We start from the raw sequence: 17,971 nt of genomic DNA, 5'->3' as shown, positions 1-17,971 counted from the left end.
AAAAGACAAAAGAAACTAAATATGAATACAATTACTAAATTTTGTGCAGGCTTGGTGAGTAACGGAACACATGGAACGGCAAAAATGATGTTGGCAAGCTGTTTGGATTTATTTTCACTTTGTTTCTTTTGCATTTTATGTTCGTTTTGCCGGAGATCAAAGAGATCAAAGCCAGGAGAGAACGCTTACCACGTGTTGTGAGTCATCATTTTATTCATTTTTAGTTCCTTTTGTCCTTTATTAGCATATTTGGTATTGGAGTCATCCAAAAGTAGTTGAAAGTAATCAAGTTAAAGTAACCCTACCCAAACCTGATTACGGAGTGACGAGCAACTGTGAGTGTGCTTTGAGGGTGAAACAAGTTTTTTTTTTGGGAAAAGCAGAGAGTGAAGTTGGGTGACACCGAAAGGGGGACGGGACTACAGCGTGACTACAGGAGGGCGGTGGATACAAAGCATGGTACCTTTGCAACTCGGGTGAGGGGACATGATTATCTGGAGTCAGACAGTTGGTGCTAGCACTCCTAACTCTGTCCAGAGAAGGCTGTAGATCACTAGAGGCATCAACAGCACAACATGTCATCCAATGCAAGGAAGGGAAAGGATGGAGAGGAGAGACAGGGAAAGAGGTCAACCACAGAGAGAAAAACAATGGACAGATAATGGATAAGAATGAATACTTTCTGTGTCAACTGCAATGTACCGGGAGGGACCAAGTGGTACTCGTTTGTTACAGTTATAAGAAATGCTATCTTGTCCCTATAAAAATGATACGATTCCTTCTTATGATGTGCATTTTTCGAGTCACATTTGAAAAAAAAAGCAATAAATGCCGCTGTATTCAGTGTGGCAGCCCAAATCGAGTGCTAACACCCACAAAGAAGAATACAAGTCAGGGAGACTCAAAATAAACAAACCGCACCATGTTTTGCCCAGCCTTGAGCAAAATATAGCATTTGTGGGTATCTGTAGCAGCAAGACGGCAGACAATTATGTCAGCTACTTCTAGTAGAGGCTCTTGATTTGTAATATGCTTGCAATGTTTTTGACTTGCGGTACTTTATATTTTCATAGGAAGGTAATGTATTTTTGCTTATAATTTTTATCTATCTATCTATCTACCATCTATCTACCTATATCTACCTATATCTACCTATCAAAAGTTCATGTATTTTTGCTTATCATTTTATCTATCTATCTATCTATCTATCTATCTATCTATCTATCTATCTATCTATCCATAATAAATATCTATCTATATCTATCTACCCATAATAAATTACTATCTATATCCATCTATCCATCCATCCATCCATCATAAATATCTATCTATATATATATATATATATATATATATATATATATATATATATATATATATATATATATATATATATATATATATATATATATATATATATATATATATATATATATATCTACCAATCTACCTATCTACCTATCTATCTATCTATCCATCCATCCATCATCTATATCTATCAATCTATATCTAACAATCTATCTATCTATCTATCTATCTATCTATCTATCATCTATATCTATCAATCCATCTATCTATATCCATCTACCTATATCCACCTACCTGTCTATCTCTATCTATATCTATCTACCAATCTATCTATCTATCTATCTATCTATCTATCTATCTATCTATCTATCTATCTATCTATCTATCTATCTATCTATCTATCATCTATATCTATCAATCCATCTATCTATATCCATCTACCTATATCCACCTACCTGTCTATCTCTATCTATATCTATCTACCAATCTATCTATCTATCTATCTATCTATCTATCTATCTATCTATCTATCTATCTATCTATCTATCATCTATATCTATCATCTATATCATCTATCTATCCATCCATCTATCTTCCTAAATCTGTCTACCTATCTATCTATCTACCAATCTATCTATCTATCTATCATCTATATCTATCATCTATATTTATCATCTATATCTATCATCTATCTATCCATCCATCTATCCATCCATCTATCTTCCTAAATCTATCTATCTATCTATCTATCTATCTATCTATCTATCTATCTATCTATCTATCTATCTATCTATCTATCTATCTATCTATCTATCTCTGTATCTATCATCTACATCTACATCTATCTACATCTATCTACATCTATCTATCTTTATATCTATCTATCTATATCTATCATCTATATCTATCAATCCATCTATCTATATCCACCTACCTATCTATCTTTATCTATATCTATCTACCAATCTATATATCTATCTATCATCTATATCTATCATCTATATCTATCATCTATCTATCCATCCATCCATCTATCTTCCTAAATCTATCTATCTATCTATCTATCTATCTATCTATCTATCTATCTATCTATCTATCTATCTATCTATCTATCTATCTATCTATCTATCTATCTATCTATCTATCTATCTATCTATCTATCTATCTATCTATCTATCTATCTATCTATCTATCTATCTATCTATCTATCTATCTATCTATCTATCTATCTATCTATCTATCTATCTAGCTAGCTAGCCATAATTAAAAGGGCAAACTCATTCCATCTCAATTGTGTGTGATTGTCCTGTAGCGTCCTCCTGTGGCTCAAACGCAGCATTGAAAGCATTTTACATGCACACGTGAGGTATACTGTTTTAATTTTCTTTTCTTTTTTCTCAAAATATTTGACCATGAAAAGTACTATAAATTCTCATTCTGGGTATATTTAATGTGACCAAGTGCTGAAACACAGATTTCCAAAATAAAATACTGTGCCCCCAAAATTCCCACCCAGATGGGATGAAATATGAGACGATTGAGCGAGTTACCTTAAGTGGATGCACTCAGCACTTTTGCCTCGCATCGATTGGTGGATCATGATGACCTCACTGTGGTAACCATGGTGATGGATGACACATGAGGAAATCAACAACAAGTCCCCCAAAATAGGAGAGCAGAGGGAGAAGAGAGTAAATTGGAAGGAGGATGCAACACGCACTTATCAGTCGGCAGGAACAGAAAACTCCGAAATGTCCGAAACAACCAAAAATCAAAAAAATACCAAGAATTTTGCATATGTTGTATACATCACTTTACATGATTTGCCACTTTTCAGTATTTCCCACAATCGAAGCATCAAAAATATATATTAAAAACATGAGTGAAATACCTCTCATCCATGAATTCCTGATCCTTGTGGCGAGACGAGTCGTAGTAGCGCGTCGGGGATCTAGAACGTCTAGAATTCGAAAGCTCATCGTCTAGACTCCTGAAAAAGAAAACACGAGCGAATCTTGATCAGAACCCTGAAGAACTCGTTTTAGACGTAACTTATGATATACAATAGTACCTCCTTTACGATCACAAGATACAAAATGTATTTGGAGCAAAAATCCAATTCAAGGTGAAGGGTTTTATACATTTGACTATAAGGGATTTTGTACGATCAAATACAAATTACATTTAAAATGCAAAAGATATTCACTGGCTGAGCAGTGGGGCGAGGTCAATGCAACCTTGTGAAGAATGATGTTTACAGAAACAACGGGAACTGGGACAAGGGCTGATAAGATAATCAGCGCTTCCCGGCGCAAGAGGGGCCTCCGTGACGCAGGGGTCCAGACATCGAGGCGACGAGGTGGAGCCCACATGGGCGTCCCTGACCCGCCCATGGGAGGAGCCGGCACACCAGCAGGCAGAGAGACATGGGTTGGAAGGAGAAGATCGGAGAAGATCGATCGAGAGGGACAATCGAGAGAGAAGGCTCGACAAAGACTCTCGTGCGACACTAATTCGGCTAATTCGATGGAGTTCACTTAGTTCATTATTTAAGAATTTAAATCTGCCCCCGTGTGAAAATGTCGGCTATTCTTGTCCATCTTTTCCCAAAAAGAAACAAGCATGCATTGTTAGGAGAACGAAGGTTGTGTTTGGTTAATGGAATCAGATAACTAATTTGAACAATTTGGTAAACGATACATTTTTAATAGTTTATTTCCTAACAAAGGGCAGTCCCAGAGGCTACCACTAGAGACCGCTCACTGCTCGAGACAGCTCAATTTACCCGGTTTAATCGCGCTCTTCCCGCTAAAAACAGAGGACTTCAACGAACTACATTTTATTGGCTGAGTGGGAGGAAGTCGCTGCTTTTGTTGAAAAGAAACATCCTGAAAATGTAGTAACTGGTCGTGCTACAGCTCTAATAACACTCGCCTTAACCATTTCCATATTGTTTTGTAGGGAAAGCAGAGACCAATGTTCTTGGATACGTTTTTCTTCAAAAGAAAGTGAAAGTATTGCGCTTCCATCTAAAAAGGCATAAGAAAATGATGAATAAAAACTGAAACCGGCAAAAAAGAGCTGTATAAAATGTTTGTTTTAAACTTAGCTTGTTGAATCGCTAAAAATGGCTTGATAGTTAGCTAGAAAAGTAAATTGGTAAAAACCTAAAAGGGAGCTAGATAGCTAGCCAAAAGAGTAAAAAGCAATTAAATAGCCTGACAAACAGCGAAAAAAAAAGTTAGCTAGCTAGCTAGCTATCCACCACGCTTCGTTCTCCTGTCCCGGCTACCTGACTTGCTTCCGATCTACGACCACGCTTCGTTCTCCTGTCCCGGTTACCTGACTTTCCACTTGTCACTGGCCACGAGGGCTTCCTGCTCCTCTTGCCCAGCAAGCACCAGATATCTGTATTTTCCTATCGCCCTGACTTCTCCGATCCTTCAAAATGCATTGTGTGAAATGTTACGCTCTCGGGTCCACTGCCCGTTTCCGGCCGTGACACTGTTCTCTCGTCATACTGCTTCAGTGTGCCTGATTGCCACAAAGGGCTGCCCACTTACTTGAAATTGAATACAAGAAGCAACACTTGAAATTGGGGACTCCCTTGATATGAGGACCATGTTCCTGCAGACGCTTAATAAATGTAATTCCTCCCTGAACAGACGATGACGATGGGACTTTGTCATCTCTATTTTTGAAGGAACAAGCTCTGTTCTCTCGCCACACTGCTTCAGTGTGCCTACATGCCACGTGGGGTCGCCCACACACTTGAAATTCAATACATGGAGCAACACTAGAAATTGGGGACTCCCTTGATGTGAGGACCACGTTCCTGCAAACGCTTAATACATTTCATTACTCCCTGACCAGACGATGACGATGGGACTTTGTCATATCTATTTTCAAAGGAACAAGCCCTGTTCTGTCACCACACTGCTTCTGTGTGCCTACTTGCCACGTAGGGCCGTTCACTCACTCGAAACTGAATACAAGAAGCAACACTTGAAATTGGGGACTCCCTTGATATGAGGACCATGTTCCTGCAGACGCTTAATAAATTTAATTCCTCCCTGACCAGACGATGACGATGGGACTTTGTCATCTCTATTTTTGAAGGAACAAGCTCTGTTCTCTCGCCACACTGCTTCAGTGTGCCTACCTGCCACGTGGGGCCGCCCACACGCTTGAAATTCAATACATGGAGCAACACTAGAAATTGGGGACTCCCTTGATGTGAGGACCACGTTCCTGCAAACGCTTAATACATTTCATTACTCCCTGACCAGACGATGACGATGGGACTTTGTCATATCTATGTTCAAAGGAACAAGCCCTGTTCTGTCACCACACTGCTTCTGTGTGCCTACTTGCCACGTAGGGCCGTTCACTCACTCGAAACTGAATACAGGAAGCAACACTAGAAAGTAGGGACTCCCTTGATGTGAGGACCACGTTCCTGCAGTTGCCCAATAAATGTCATCCCTCCCTGACCAGACGATGACGATGGGACTTTGTCATCTCTATTTTTAAAAGAACAAGCCCTGTTCTCTCACCACACTGCTTCAGAGTGCCTACTTCTCACATGGGGCCGCCCACAAACTCGAAATTGAATACAGGAGGCAACACATGAAAAGTGGGGACTTCCTTAATGTGAGGACAAAGATCAAAGACACTCTTGCCATCTAATGGTGATTTATCATACTGATATCATTCCCAGAGGCTTGATTTACTGATGCGCCAAACCTTTAATCTTTTTTTTTGAAAACAAAGCTTCTGAAAACCTATGTTTACGTTACGGCCCTGAATCAGTCACCGAAAGTGATTTTCGGAACAGTGACTTCCTACCTTTGTGCCGGGACATTGGCCGGTCGGGAACGCATACTCGACTGTTCTTCGCGGTGAGGGGATACGGAACGGGACCGTATATGTTGGAATGCCGTTCTCTGGTGATCTGGTACCTCCAACGTGGATGCGGGTTCCCTTTGCCGCTGCCTGCCACGTACTTCGGCTGTCGAGATGACCCATGTGGACGCATACAGATAAGGCATCATTAATAGGTTCAGTCCATGAAAGTTAAAAATACTCAGATCTTTGTCTTTTTATGACAAAGATTAATAGATGGGCGGATGTATTGGGACACATGACCCTAAAACAAGTGGGAACATCAACTGTAGACTGTTACTGATCACATCGACTAAAAATAAGTATAAAATTACTCGAGTAGTTACTACTCCAAGAATCAAGAAACGAGCCAAATATGGACTACTTGTCAATCCCCTGTTGTCAGTCTGTCTGCGAACCTCAGTGATTGGTAGGCAAGCGTTTTCGACCCTGACTCCCACCTGTTCGTTACATTGTTACTACAATTCTTTGTTTGACCAAAAACAAATAAACTAAAACAAAATGTTTGTCACGGTTGCCATGGCGCCCAATTGGCCCCGCCCATGTGGCGCCGGCTGCAGCTTGTTGACGGATTGGCTTCCCCACAATTTAAACCCTGTCCTGTCAGTCCCCTTTTGTCAGTCCGTCTGTGAACCTGTTTTTCAAGGCATGCCTTTTTTTGACACTCACTCACGTCTGCCCCGTTTTTGCTCCCGTCTGTCTCCGGCTACGACCTGTTTTGCTCCTGACTACGTCTGTCCTCCGGTTCCTTGCTTCCGATCTCTTTTTGTCCCCCGACTACGTCTACTCTCCCATTCTGGCTTCCGACTCGCTTCCGACCCCGACCACGCCTTGCTCTCCCAATCCCGGCTACCGACCTGTTTTTTTCCGTCCACTTTCGCCTTCGGAGCATAATCCGAGTATGAGAGCAACTTGCTTCCCGCGTCCAGCGAACACTAGATCCTGGGCGCAGCCCCAGCCCTTTCTCTTTCCTCCAATAAAATTTGTGAGAAACATAACGCAATTGGGTCCTGTTTCCGTTCTGGTCCTGACTCATTCTTTTGCTTTCTGTTTTACTTATTTTAATTCATATTCCTTTGCGTGTTTTTCAGAGGATCAGTGTCTAAATTGGTTAAAATAGAATTGTAAATATATATATTCTTTGCAATGTGTCATTTATTTATAACACTGAAATGTTACTGAAATGTTATTTATATTTCATGATTTTGCATTTTCAGGAATTCTGTGTTTGACTTTTAATGTGTTAAGTGTGTAAAACACTAAATTCGTTTTTTTTTTTTTTTTTTAAGGGGTAGATCTGTGATTTTTTTTCCTGTATATCAAGTATTTTCCGGGGATCGCCTGAAAAACATATGGAATTACTAATGACTAAATAAATTAATACATAATACTTTATTATTATTGATTATATATCATTGAAAAAAATCATAATAATCGAATGAGCCATTTGGAAGAGCCTTTTCTGTGAGCCAAGACAAAAAAGAGCCGGTTTTCTAATTAAAGCTGTCCTTTCAGAGGCAACCAGTAGGGGGCAATGACACTTAACATGACAAAGCCACGATGACAAGCCACCAGAACAGGCGTGTCGGTGCCATTTTCCCGCACTTTTTATCTCTATTTTCTTGTCTATAAAGTCAGACGGCCAAGAAATACGGCAATGGCAACCATTTCAAGCACTTTCAAGCACTTCTCCCCAAAATGTAAGCATTTTTTCTGACTTTGAAATCACAACATTCAAATTTAAGCATTTTTAAGGTTTTCAAGAACCAGTAAGAACCTTGTAAATGGGACTAAGCCACAACTAGGATCTAATTGAGCCACTTGTTTTGGTCGTTTTAAAGAAAATGACCCAATCATTCAAATTCAAACAACTTTTAGGATTAAATTAACCAATTGGAGTTGGGGGGGTCTCTTTAATATGGATTGGTCTCTCAGGAACCGTCTTCTTATGGTTCAGATTCTACCTCTCAGGTAGGCCGCACTGTGTTAAATATGGTGAAATGACATCTGAGCTCCTTAGTGTGACCTGTGGTGTTCCGCAGGGTTCAGTACTTGGCCCCCTTCTTTTCAGCATTTATATGCTTCCATTAGGTGATAATATTCGCAAGTATAACATCAGTTTCCATTGCTACGCAGATGACACTCAACTATATCTTCAGATGGAGGAATCTGCCACACTAAACTGTGCAAATTTGGAGGCCTGCCTCACTGAGATAAAAGAGTGGATGTCACTTCACTTCTTGCTCTTTAACTCTGAAAAGACCGAAATGCTAGTTATTGTTTCATCTAAATGCCGTGACTTGTTCTTAAAAACGGCTCTGAACATTGACAAATTTAATATTACCCAGAGTGACTCAGTCAAAAATTTAGGTGTCACATTTAACCCTGCATTTCCGCAGGTTCGAGAACGTTCTCCATTCGGGCCCCGGTGCTGTGGAATGCTCTTCCCCCTGAGATTCGATCTGTAACCTCAGTGAAAATGTTTAAATCTAAGCTTAAAACACACTTCTATTCTATGGCATATGAATAACCTATATTTTATGTTGACAATATCTGTGTATTATTTGCCCTCATGTAGGTTTTAGATCAGGGGATGGTGTCATAATAGTATGCAGTTTGCAATAGTCTGTGGTCTGTGCAGTCCTTGGAGACTCCTTGTGATTAAGGGCGTCACAATTTCACATGATTTGACTTGACTTTCCTCATGTTGAGGTTTTTGAGGTTTTCCTTGCCCTCATGTAGGTTTTAGATCAGGGGATGGTGTCATAATAGTTTGTAGTCTGTACAGCCCTTTGAGACTGGTTGTCTTTAAAGGCGTCACAAATAAACTTGAAATGAAATGAAATGATCGAAATGAAATGATCTGCATTTATATAGCGCTTTTCAAGTCAATGACTTCCCAAAGCGCTTTACATTGTGCTTCACATTTCCCAATAGCGGCCGTGATCTGTGCAGCCATGTAAGGCGCTAACCTGCTTATTGGGGGTATTGGGGGTTCAGTGTCTTACCCAAGGACACTTCGGCATGTAACACGGACAAGCCGGGATTCGAACTGGGATCCCTTAATCCTAAAACGATCGCTCTACCTCCTGAGCTACTGCCGCCCCATAAACATGACTTAACTTGACCTGACTTTCCTCATGTTGAGGTTTTTGAGTTTTTCCTTGCCCTCATGTAGGTTTTAGATCAGGGGATGGCGCAATAATAGTCCGTAGACTGTAATAATCTGTGGTCTCTGCAGCCCTTGAGACTCCTTGTGATTAAGCGCTATACAAATAAATATGGCTTCACTTGACTTGACTTTCTTCATGCTAAAGTTTTGAGTTTTTCCTTGCTTTCATGTAGATTTTAGATCAGGGGATGGTGTCATAATAGTTTGTAGGGTGTAATAGTATGTAGTCTGTGCAGCCGATAAGACGGAGTTTACCCTTTACCCAAGTGATGGACGGGCAGACGCATTCTGGGTCTAAAAGAAGATGCTGATGACGGCAAATGCTCTAGCTCATTTGGTAAACAATGGATTAGCTTGTACCGGAACAAGCACTCTCATCATCACAGATGACGTACGGGAGTCCTTGTTTTACAATGCCAATACGTTTTTCGGGGTTACCGACGGCCAGCGAGCTCTAAACGACTATAACACTTTGTCACGCTGCACAAGAAGGAAAACACAGCCACCATTTTACTGTTTTTTTTATTTTATGGTTTGTTTTATATTGATTTCTCGGGGGAGGTTTACATCCCATCATGGCTGTGATGGTGATGATGTGTTCAGGGTAAAATCTGAATGTATAAGTATTTTACAGAGCAGGAGGATAAAAAAGGAACCAATGAAATACTTTAGAGTTAAAGGGACACTGTGTCATATTTGACCACTGGGTGTCACTGTGTTGTGTAGTGCAACAGAAAACGAGTGCTACAAACATTTCAATACTGGATAAAATAACGAATAGGAAAAAAATCATATTGTTCCGGCGTAAAGTTTGCTAATCTCAAGTATTATTTTACTCCTGTTTTATACAAATTGATATAAGCACCGGTTATTTCGGACGAAACGTGAAGAAAAATTACATAAACTTGTCATGAACCGGAACAGGATCAGGACCCTAATGCGTGACGTTTCTCACACAAGCTTTTATTTAACGGGAAATGAGGAGTCATGCACGTTAGGCAGCGGTCTGGCGAGGAAAAACAGGAAGCCAGAAACCGACGAGATCGATGCCAATTGCCCGACAGACAGACAAAATTGATATTGAAACAGGATATCGAAATTGAACAGGACAAACTAGATGGGAACGAAAACTGGAGAGAATGAGAAACAGGACAAAAATAGACGGAACGAAGCTGGAAACCGATATTAAACAGGACAAAATAAACAGGAACAATACCGGACAGGAAATACCAACAGGAAACAGGACTGAGTCAGAACCCCTCGTCTTTCGGGGCAGAGGTTCGTTGACAGACTGACAAAGGAAGAGTGAGAGCACTGAGCTCAAATAGACGGAAAGCCAATCTGTCAACGAGCCGCAGTTTGTGCCACACGGGCGGGGCCAATTGGGCGCCATGGCAACCTTGACAAAACTATCATATAAACATATCGTTTTGAGTTTATTTGTACACATAAACTAACACCCATGCAAAGATTTACCGTTCAGTACTTCTTTAAGTGATAGAGCATCACAAATTGTACTAAAATACAACAAAATTCAAAAACCTGCTTGCTTAAAGGGACAGTGTGTGATTTTAGTGCTTGGCAGTGGAAACAAAATTTACTTCATTGAAAAAATTATATTGATTTTAAGATTACGCAAAAATACATGAACAACCATACAAATATGTATTTTCTTAATTTTCTGAGGTTTTGAGTTTTTCCTTGTCCTCATGTAGGTTTTAGATCAGGGGATGGTGTCATAATAGTCTGTAGTTTGCAATAATCTGTGGTCAGGGCAGCCCTTGAGACTCTTTGTGATTAAACGCTATACAAATAAACATGACTTGACTTGAGGTTTTTGAGTTTTTCCTTGCCCTCATGTAGGTTTTAGATCAGGGGATGGTGTCATAATAAACATGACTTCTCATCTCATCTCATCTCATTAGCTGCACCGCTTATCCTCAGTAGGGTCGCGGGGGTGCTGGAGCCCATCCCAGCAATCATCGGGCAGTGGGCAGGGGACACCCTGAACTGGTTGCCAGCCAATCGCAGGGCACACGGGGACAGACAACTCTCTCGCTCATTCGCACCTAGGGACAATCTGTCTTTTTGTATTTGTTCCTCAATGTCTATTTCTCTCTCTGTGTCTTGTTACCTTCTTTTGCTCTCGCTTCTTTTTTTCCTTTTCTCTCTTTTCGCTCTTTCTCTCTTGCTCTCCCCTTCTCTCTCTTTCTATTTCTCTTTGGATTTCTTTCTTTCGCTCTCTTTCTCCCCTCTCTCTCTTATCTCTTTCTCTCTCTCTCTCTATCTCTTTTTTTATTTCTGTGTTCCTTAATGTTTCTCTATCTCTGTGTGTCTTTTTACCTTATTTTGCTCTCTCTTCCTTTTTTCCTTTTCTCTATTTTTGCTTTTTCTCTCTTGCTCTCCTCTTCTCTCTTCCTCACCTTCTCTCTTTCTTTCCCCCCCTCTTTCTCTCTCTCTTTCCAGGTCTCTTTGGATTTCTTTCCTTTGCTCTCTTTCTCCCCCCTCTCTCTTTCTATTTCTCTTTGGATTTCTTTCTTTTACTCTCTTTCCCCCCCTCCCTCTTCTCTCTCTCTCCCTCTCTTTTTCTATTTCTTTGTTCCTAATGTCTCTTTCTCTCTCTGTGTCTTGTTACCTTCTTTTGCTCTTCCTTTTTTTCTTTGCTCTCTCTTCACTCTTTCTTTCTTGCTCTCCCTCTCTCTCTCTTCCTCCCCTTCTCTTTTTCTTCCCCCCCTCTCTCTTTCTATTTCTATTTGGATTTCTTTCTTTATCTCTCTTTCCCCCGCTCTCTCTCTTTTGTCTCTTTCTCTCTTTCTCTCTCTCTCTCTCTCTCTCTCACTCTCTATGTCTCTCCCTCTCTCTCTTTTTTGTCCCGCGCTCTCTCTTTTGTCTCTTTCTTTCTTTCTCTTTCTCTTTCTCGGTCTCTCCCTTTCTCTCTTTTTTTCTCCCACCCTCTCTCTTTTTCTCTCCTTCTCTTATTTCTTTCTCTCTTTCTTTTTCTCTAATCTACTAGTCTGGACCCGAGAGAATGTTTGTTCTATCGCGTGGCCACCGAGTTCAAATGAGTTTGACACCCCTGATCTAAATTTAAGTTCATGTAAAATAAATCCAATTTTTTTCGGCCAACAAATATTTGAATAATCGCACATTTATATGCTAGCTCATGTATTCTTACTTATTATCAGGGGTGTCAAACAGGCGGCCTACGGGCAGGGGCAGGGATTGGCTCCGTCCCGCAAGAAAACGCTCAGAGAAGCGCAAGAGAAAAAACGAGATGCAGGTTGAAATATGTCAACTTGATGTGACCAGTAGTTATATTTCTCTCTCTCACGCTCTCTCTCTTTCTCTCTCTCTCTCTTTCTCTCTTTCTCTCTGTTCCTCAATGTCTCTTCATCCCTTTCTCTCTCTCTCTCTACCTCTCTCTCCCTCTCTCTGTTCCTCAATGTATCTTTATCTCTTTTTCTCTCTCTCTCTACCTCTCTCTCCCTCTCTCTCTCTCTCTCACTCTGCTCCTCAATGTCTCTTTCTCTCTGTGTGTCTTTTACCTTCTTTTGCTCTCTCTTCCTCCCCTTCTCTCTTTCTCCCACCCCCCTCTCTCTCTCTTTCTGTTTCTCTTTGGATTTCTTTCTTTCTCTCTCTTCCCCCCCTCTCTCTCTTTTCTCTCTCTCTCTCCCTTTCTCTCTTTCTTTGTGCCACCCTCTCTCTTTTTCTCTCCCTCTTTTTCTCGTATTTCTTTCTCTCATTCTGTCTCTTTAATGTACTCGTCCGGCCCCCGAGAGAATGTTTGTTCAATCGAGTGGCCCCCTGGGTTAAAATGAATTTGACACCCCTGATCTAAATTTCTATTCATGTAGACTAAATAAATAAAAATGCGATAAATAATACACAATACGCCCTTAAAATATTGAATAATCGGCACAAAAACCCAGCATTTTTCACGATTATATAATTGAGTTTTTAGAATAATTAAAGGAAGCGTTCTTTGTTGTCGCAGCCGACCATTTTCCAAAAATAAACCTAGAAATAAAGAGAGTGATCAGCCTTGAAGGCATCTGCGCATCCTTTGTTTTGATCCCAAGGTCCCTGGCTTCATTTCCAAGAGCGCAATACCTCAAAGCTCGCAATGGCCCACTAGTTTCTCTTTGAGTGGGCTTCCCGTTTTCCGTCCCGTTTATACCTAAGCGGACACAGCAGATGGTTTCTTTCACAAAACAGTTTGTTTCCCATCTGGGGATGAGTTGCTCCAAGGTGTGCAGAAAGAACAGGAAGTTTTTAGAAAAAGTTGGGGAGTGATTGGTTTCTGAGAAGATTTTTCACTATTTAAAACATTTCAGTGTGATTCTTTGAGAGTTATAATCCCTTTAAGTGTCTTTTCTGATACAATCAAACAAATAAGCTATTAAATATACTGTACTGTAACCCCTTGCTGAATGTTGTTCTACATTCTGATTGGCTAAGCAGGCTCCCCGCTGGCTACTATTGGATGGTTCAACAGTTATCCGTAAAAAAATAAAATTAAAAAAAAAAAAAAGTTCTTACAGTACTCATAGCTATTATTCTTTACCTACTACCACTACGACTGCAAATCCATATATTTGGTAAATTATTTGATCCTTTTACTGGCCCAACAGGTTCTTTGCACTATCGTACAGGATCCCTTTTCAAAACACTCCATCTCATTACTATGTACTTATATTTATATATTTTCGGAAACTGTATCGATATTGTGTTCTGTATACATGTGTACAAGAATGACAAAAAAGTACATCTATCTATCTATCAAGACATCTACACATCTATCTACACATGTAAACATCTATCTATCTATCTATCTATCTATCTATCTATCTATCTATCTATCTATCTATCTATCTATCTATCTACCTATCTATCTATCTATCTATCTATCTATCTATCTATCTATCTATCTATCTAGACATCTATCTATCTATCTATCTATCTATCTATGTAGACATCTAGACATCTATCTATCTATCTATGTAGACATCTAGACATCTAAACATCTATCCATCTAGACATCTAGACATATGTCTATCTAGACATCTATCTCAACTTTTATCTATCCAGACATCTATCGATATAGACATTTAGACATATATCTATCTATCTAGACATATATATCTATCCATCTAGACATGTATCTAGACATATATCTATCCATCTAGACATGTATCTAGACATATATCTATACATCTAGACATATATCTAGACATATAACCATCCATCTAGACACCTATCTACACATCTATCCATCCAGACATCTATAATAATAATAATAATAATAATTTCCTTGTATTGTCATTCTGTGTAACAATGTACACAGAACGAAATGTCGATTGCACCTGACCCGTTGTAGCGAGCCGATGCAGCCGCAGCCAACAGAGGGCGCCGCCGACCACTTTTTAAGTCTTAGGAATGACTCGGCCGGGGCGCGAACCACCGACCTCCCAGTCTCAAAGCGGGCGCCTTACCATCTAGGCTACTGAGCTGGTATAGACATCTATCTAGACATATTTCTATCTAGACATATATCTATCTATCTAGACAACTGTCTGTCTGTCTGTCTGTCTATATTTTAATGTATAATAAAGTATTTAGTTGCATCAGCATTTTTTTTAAATCATGGTTTGTACTTCAGGGATTCTTTTTGGAATGTAACCCCTGCGAAAAACAAGGGATTTCAGTCGGAACTCGGAATGATGTATTAAAAAGAAAAGAATGAAAAAAGTAATTTGCTGCCACCTACTGACTTGGATGAATGTTAATGTTACTCAGCAGTTTTTGTGAGAATGAAAGAAAACTTAGCAATGGCCTCCTATTTTGCAAAGATTAAATTGGACAATTTTTGGCAGCACACTAGACAAAGTCCGAGACACTGGTTGAAAGACACAGTTCCGCAACATTGTAGTATTTACCCCATGATAAATGTATTCTGTTTTTTAATATTGGAAGCAATCAAAGGCGATTGCTTTGGAGGCTAGTTCTTTATTTTGACTATTATACATCACTTATGCTTTGACTATTGTGCATCATTGTCACTATTAGCCGATATTGTTGCTGTTGTTTGCTTTTTAACCTAGAAATTAACGGAATTAACCCAATTAGCCCATTAACCTATTAATGGCTCAGGGAAGCGATTTTAGAACAGGTTGAAATGTTGTATCCGATGGTTTGATCATTTACTGTTTTGATTAGCAAGTTAGGACAGCACGGCGGCGCAGTGGTTAGCGCGTGTGCGGCACAGTTCTGAGGTAGTGAGATCAAAAATCCTGTGTGGAGTTTGCATGTTCTCACCGTGCTTGCGTGGGTTTCCTCCGGGCACTCCGGTTTCCCCCCACATTCCAAAAACATGCATGTCAGGTTAATTCCCATCTCATCTCATTAGCTGCTGGAGCCCATCCCAGCAATCATCGGGCAGTGGGCAGGGGACACCCTGAACTGGTTGCCAGCCAATCGCAGGGCACGCAGGGACAGACAACTCACTCGCTCATTCACACCTAGGGACAATTTTGGACCGGCCAATTCCCCTGAAATGCATGTTTTTGGAATGTGGGAGGAAACCAGAGTGCCCGGAGGAAACCCACGCAAGCACGGGGAGGACATACAAACTCCACACAGGAAGTCTGGAGCTGGAGGTTCCCATGACATGAACTGTGCCGCACATGCGCTAACCACTGCGCCTGTCAGGTTAATTGGCCGGTCCAAATTGTCCCTAGGTGTGAATGAGCGAGCGAATTGTCTGTCCCTGTGTGTCCTGTGACTGGCTGGCAACCGGTTCAGGGTGTCCCCTGCCCACTGCCCGAAGATAGCTTGGATGGGCTCCAGCACCCCCGCGACCCTACTGAGGATAAGCGGTGCAGATAATGGATGGATGGATTTGCAAGTTCCAACTCCTTTGATGTCTTCTCTCCTTATTTGAAGTGTCTATTTAAGTATGAAGTCATTATACCACCGGTCACTTATTGAGCGTCAGTGTTTTGAGTCCAATGTTATTTTCCTTAACATACAATGAAAACATATAAATAATACTACAGAGAAACACATGGAAAAAGTAATCCCCACCCACCTTTCAAAACTACAGCCGTACCCTCAAACTCAGGCTCTGTTACACGCTGTGAACCTACATACAGACAGACACACAGACAGACACAGGCATGGACACATTCCGAGACATATGAAGTATTAGGGGAGGTAAAAATACATAATAACATTGACACACAGTACGTGTTATACAAAGCCTATGATTGGTTAACACAAGGTAACATTGATTCTCAATGAGAAGCCGTTGAGAAGTATATTATACTTGCTCTCACATATAACATTGTACTCTCACACATGCATTATACTCTTATACAGATATAGTCTTTCCCATGAACAACATTACTACTCTCTTTCATACTTCCATTTCCTCCTCATGCCATGAGGCTCTTTAACTCCACCCGGGGGAGTAAAAGCCCACATTAAACCCCACCCCCACATTTGCATATTACCCTATTTTTATTACAGTGTGTATTTTCCGTAGCACTATTTAAATACTCTATAGCAAAACATTTTAGTGGGTATTTTTGTATTCTATACCTTTATTTGATCCATCTATCTATCTAAAACCTCTCACACCTAATACTATACTCTTATAAACAAACTACTGTATTCTCTCACACATATTACTATACTCCAATACAAACTCTATGATACTCTCTCACAATTTCTTACTTTACTCTCATACACACACTACAATACAATCAAACAAATGCTACTATTCTCTCTCTCTCTCTCTCTCTCTTTTTCTCTCTACTTGTTCCTCTATGTCTCTTTATCTCTCTGTGTCTTTTTACCTTCTTTTGCTCTCTCTTACTTTTTTCCATTTCTCTCTTTTCACTCTTTCTCTCTTGCTCTCCCCCCCTCTCTCTCTCTCTCTTTCTCTCTCTCTCTCACTCTCTCTCTCTGTCTCTTTATCGCTCTGTGTTTTTTTACCTTCTTTTGCTCTCTCTTACTTTTTTCCATTTCTCTCTTTTCACTCTTTCTCTCTTGCTCTCCCCTCCTCTCTTTCTCCCCCCCTTCTTTCTCTCTCTCTCTCTCTCTCTCTCTCTGTCTCTCCCTCTCTCTCTCTCTATTTCTCTTTGGATTTCTTTCTCTCTCTCTCTCTTTCTCCCCTCTCTCTTTTCTCTCTTTCTCTTTCTCCCTTTCTCTCTTTATCTGTCCCACCCTCCCTATTATTTTCTTATTTCTTTCTCTATTTTCTTTCTCTCTAATCTACTAGTCCGGTCCCTAAGAGAATGTGTGTTCTATCGTGTGGCCCCCGAGTCAAGAGGAGTTCGACACCCCTGATCAAAATTTGAAGTCACGTAAATTAAATGAAAAAAAAACATTCGGCCTAAAAATATTTGAATAATTGCACGTTTATATGCTAGCTCATGTGTTCTTACTTCTATAAATAGCATATGCTTCTTTCTATTCCTTTTCAGACATCTTACAATAACATTGTTTTTTTTTTGTTTTTTAATTGTAGTTTTGGTTTTGTTGTTATCATTTTCAAAATAAAGTTTCATTCATTCATAAATAGCG

At 40.1% G+C, this 17,971-nt stretch overlaps 1 protein-coding gene across 2 annotated transcripts in view; it reads right to left on the bottom strand.

Annotated features, from left to right (window-relative positions):
• rims1a (regulating synaptic membrane exocytosis 1a) overlaps positions 1-17,971 on the bottom strand; it is a 135,915-nt gene that overhangs the window by 35,548 nt on the left and 82,396 nt on the right. The window contains exons 16-20 of one of the 2 annotated variants that reach the window (XM_088351707.1): positions 16,473-16,526; positions 6,157-6,319; positions 3,200-3,298; positions 2,859-2,918; positions 464-553 (exon numbers count right to left, since the gene is read on the bottom strand). In XM_088351707.1, the coding sequence (XP_088207833.1) occupies positions 464-553; positions 2,859-2,918; positions 3,200-3,298; positions 6,157-6,319; positions 16,473-16,526 (466 nt within the window). The remainder of the gene's footprint in view (positions 1-463; positions 554-2,858; positions 2,919-3,199; positions 3,299-6,156; positions 6,320-16,472; positions 16,527-17,971) is intronic. The other variant, XM_088351706.1, reaches the window with a different exon arrangement.

Source organism: Urocampus carinirostris, chromosome 13, assembly GCF_059441175.1.
Source record: "Urocampus carinirostris isolate Australia breed hairy pipefish chromosome 13, RoL_Ucar_1.0, whole genome shotgun sequence".
In the NCBI taxonomy this organism is placed as follows: Eukaryota; Metazoa; Chordata; class Actinopteri; order Syngnathiformes; family Syngnathidae; genus Urocampus; species Urocampus carinirostris.
This window is presented reverse-complemented; position numbering and strand designations above follow the sequence as displayed.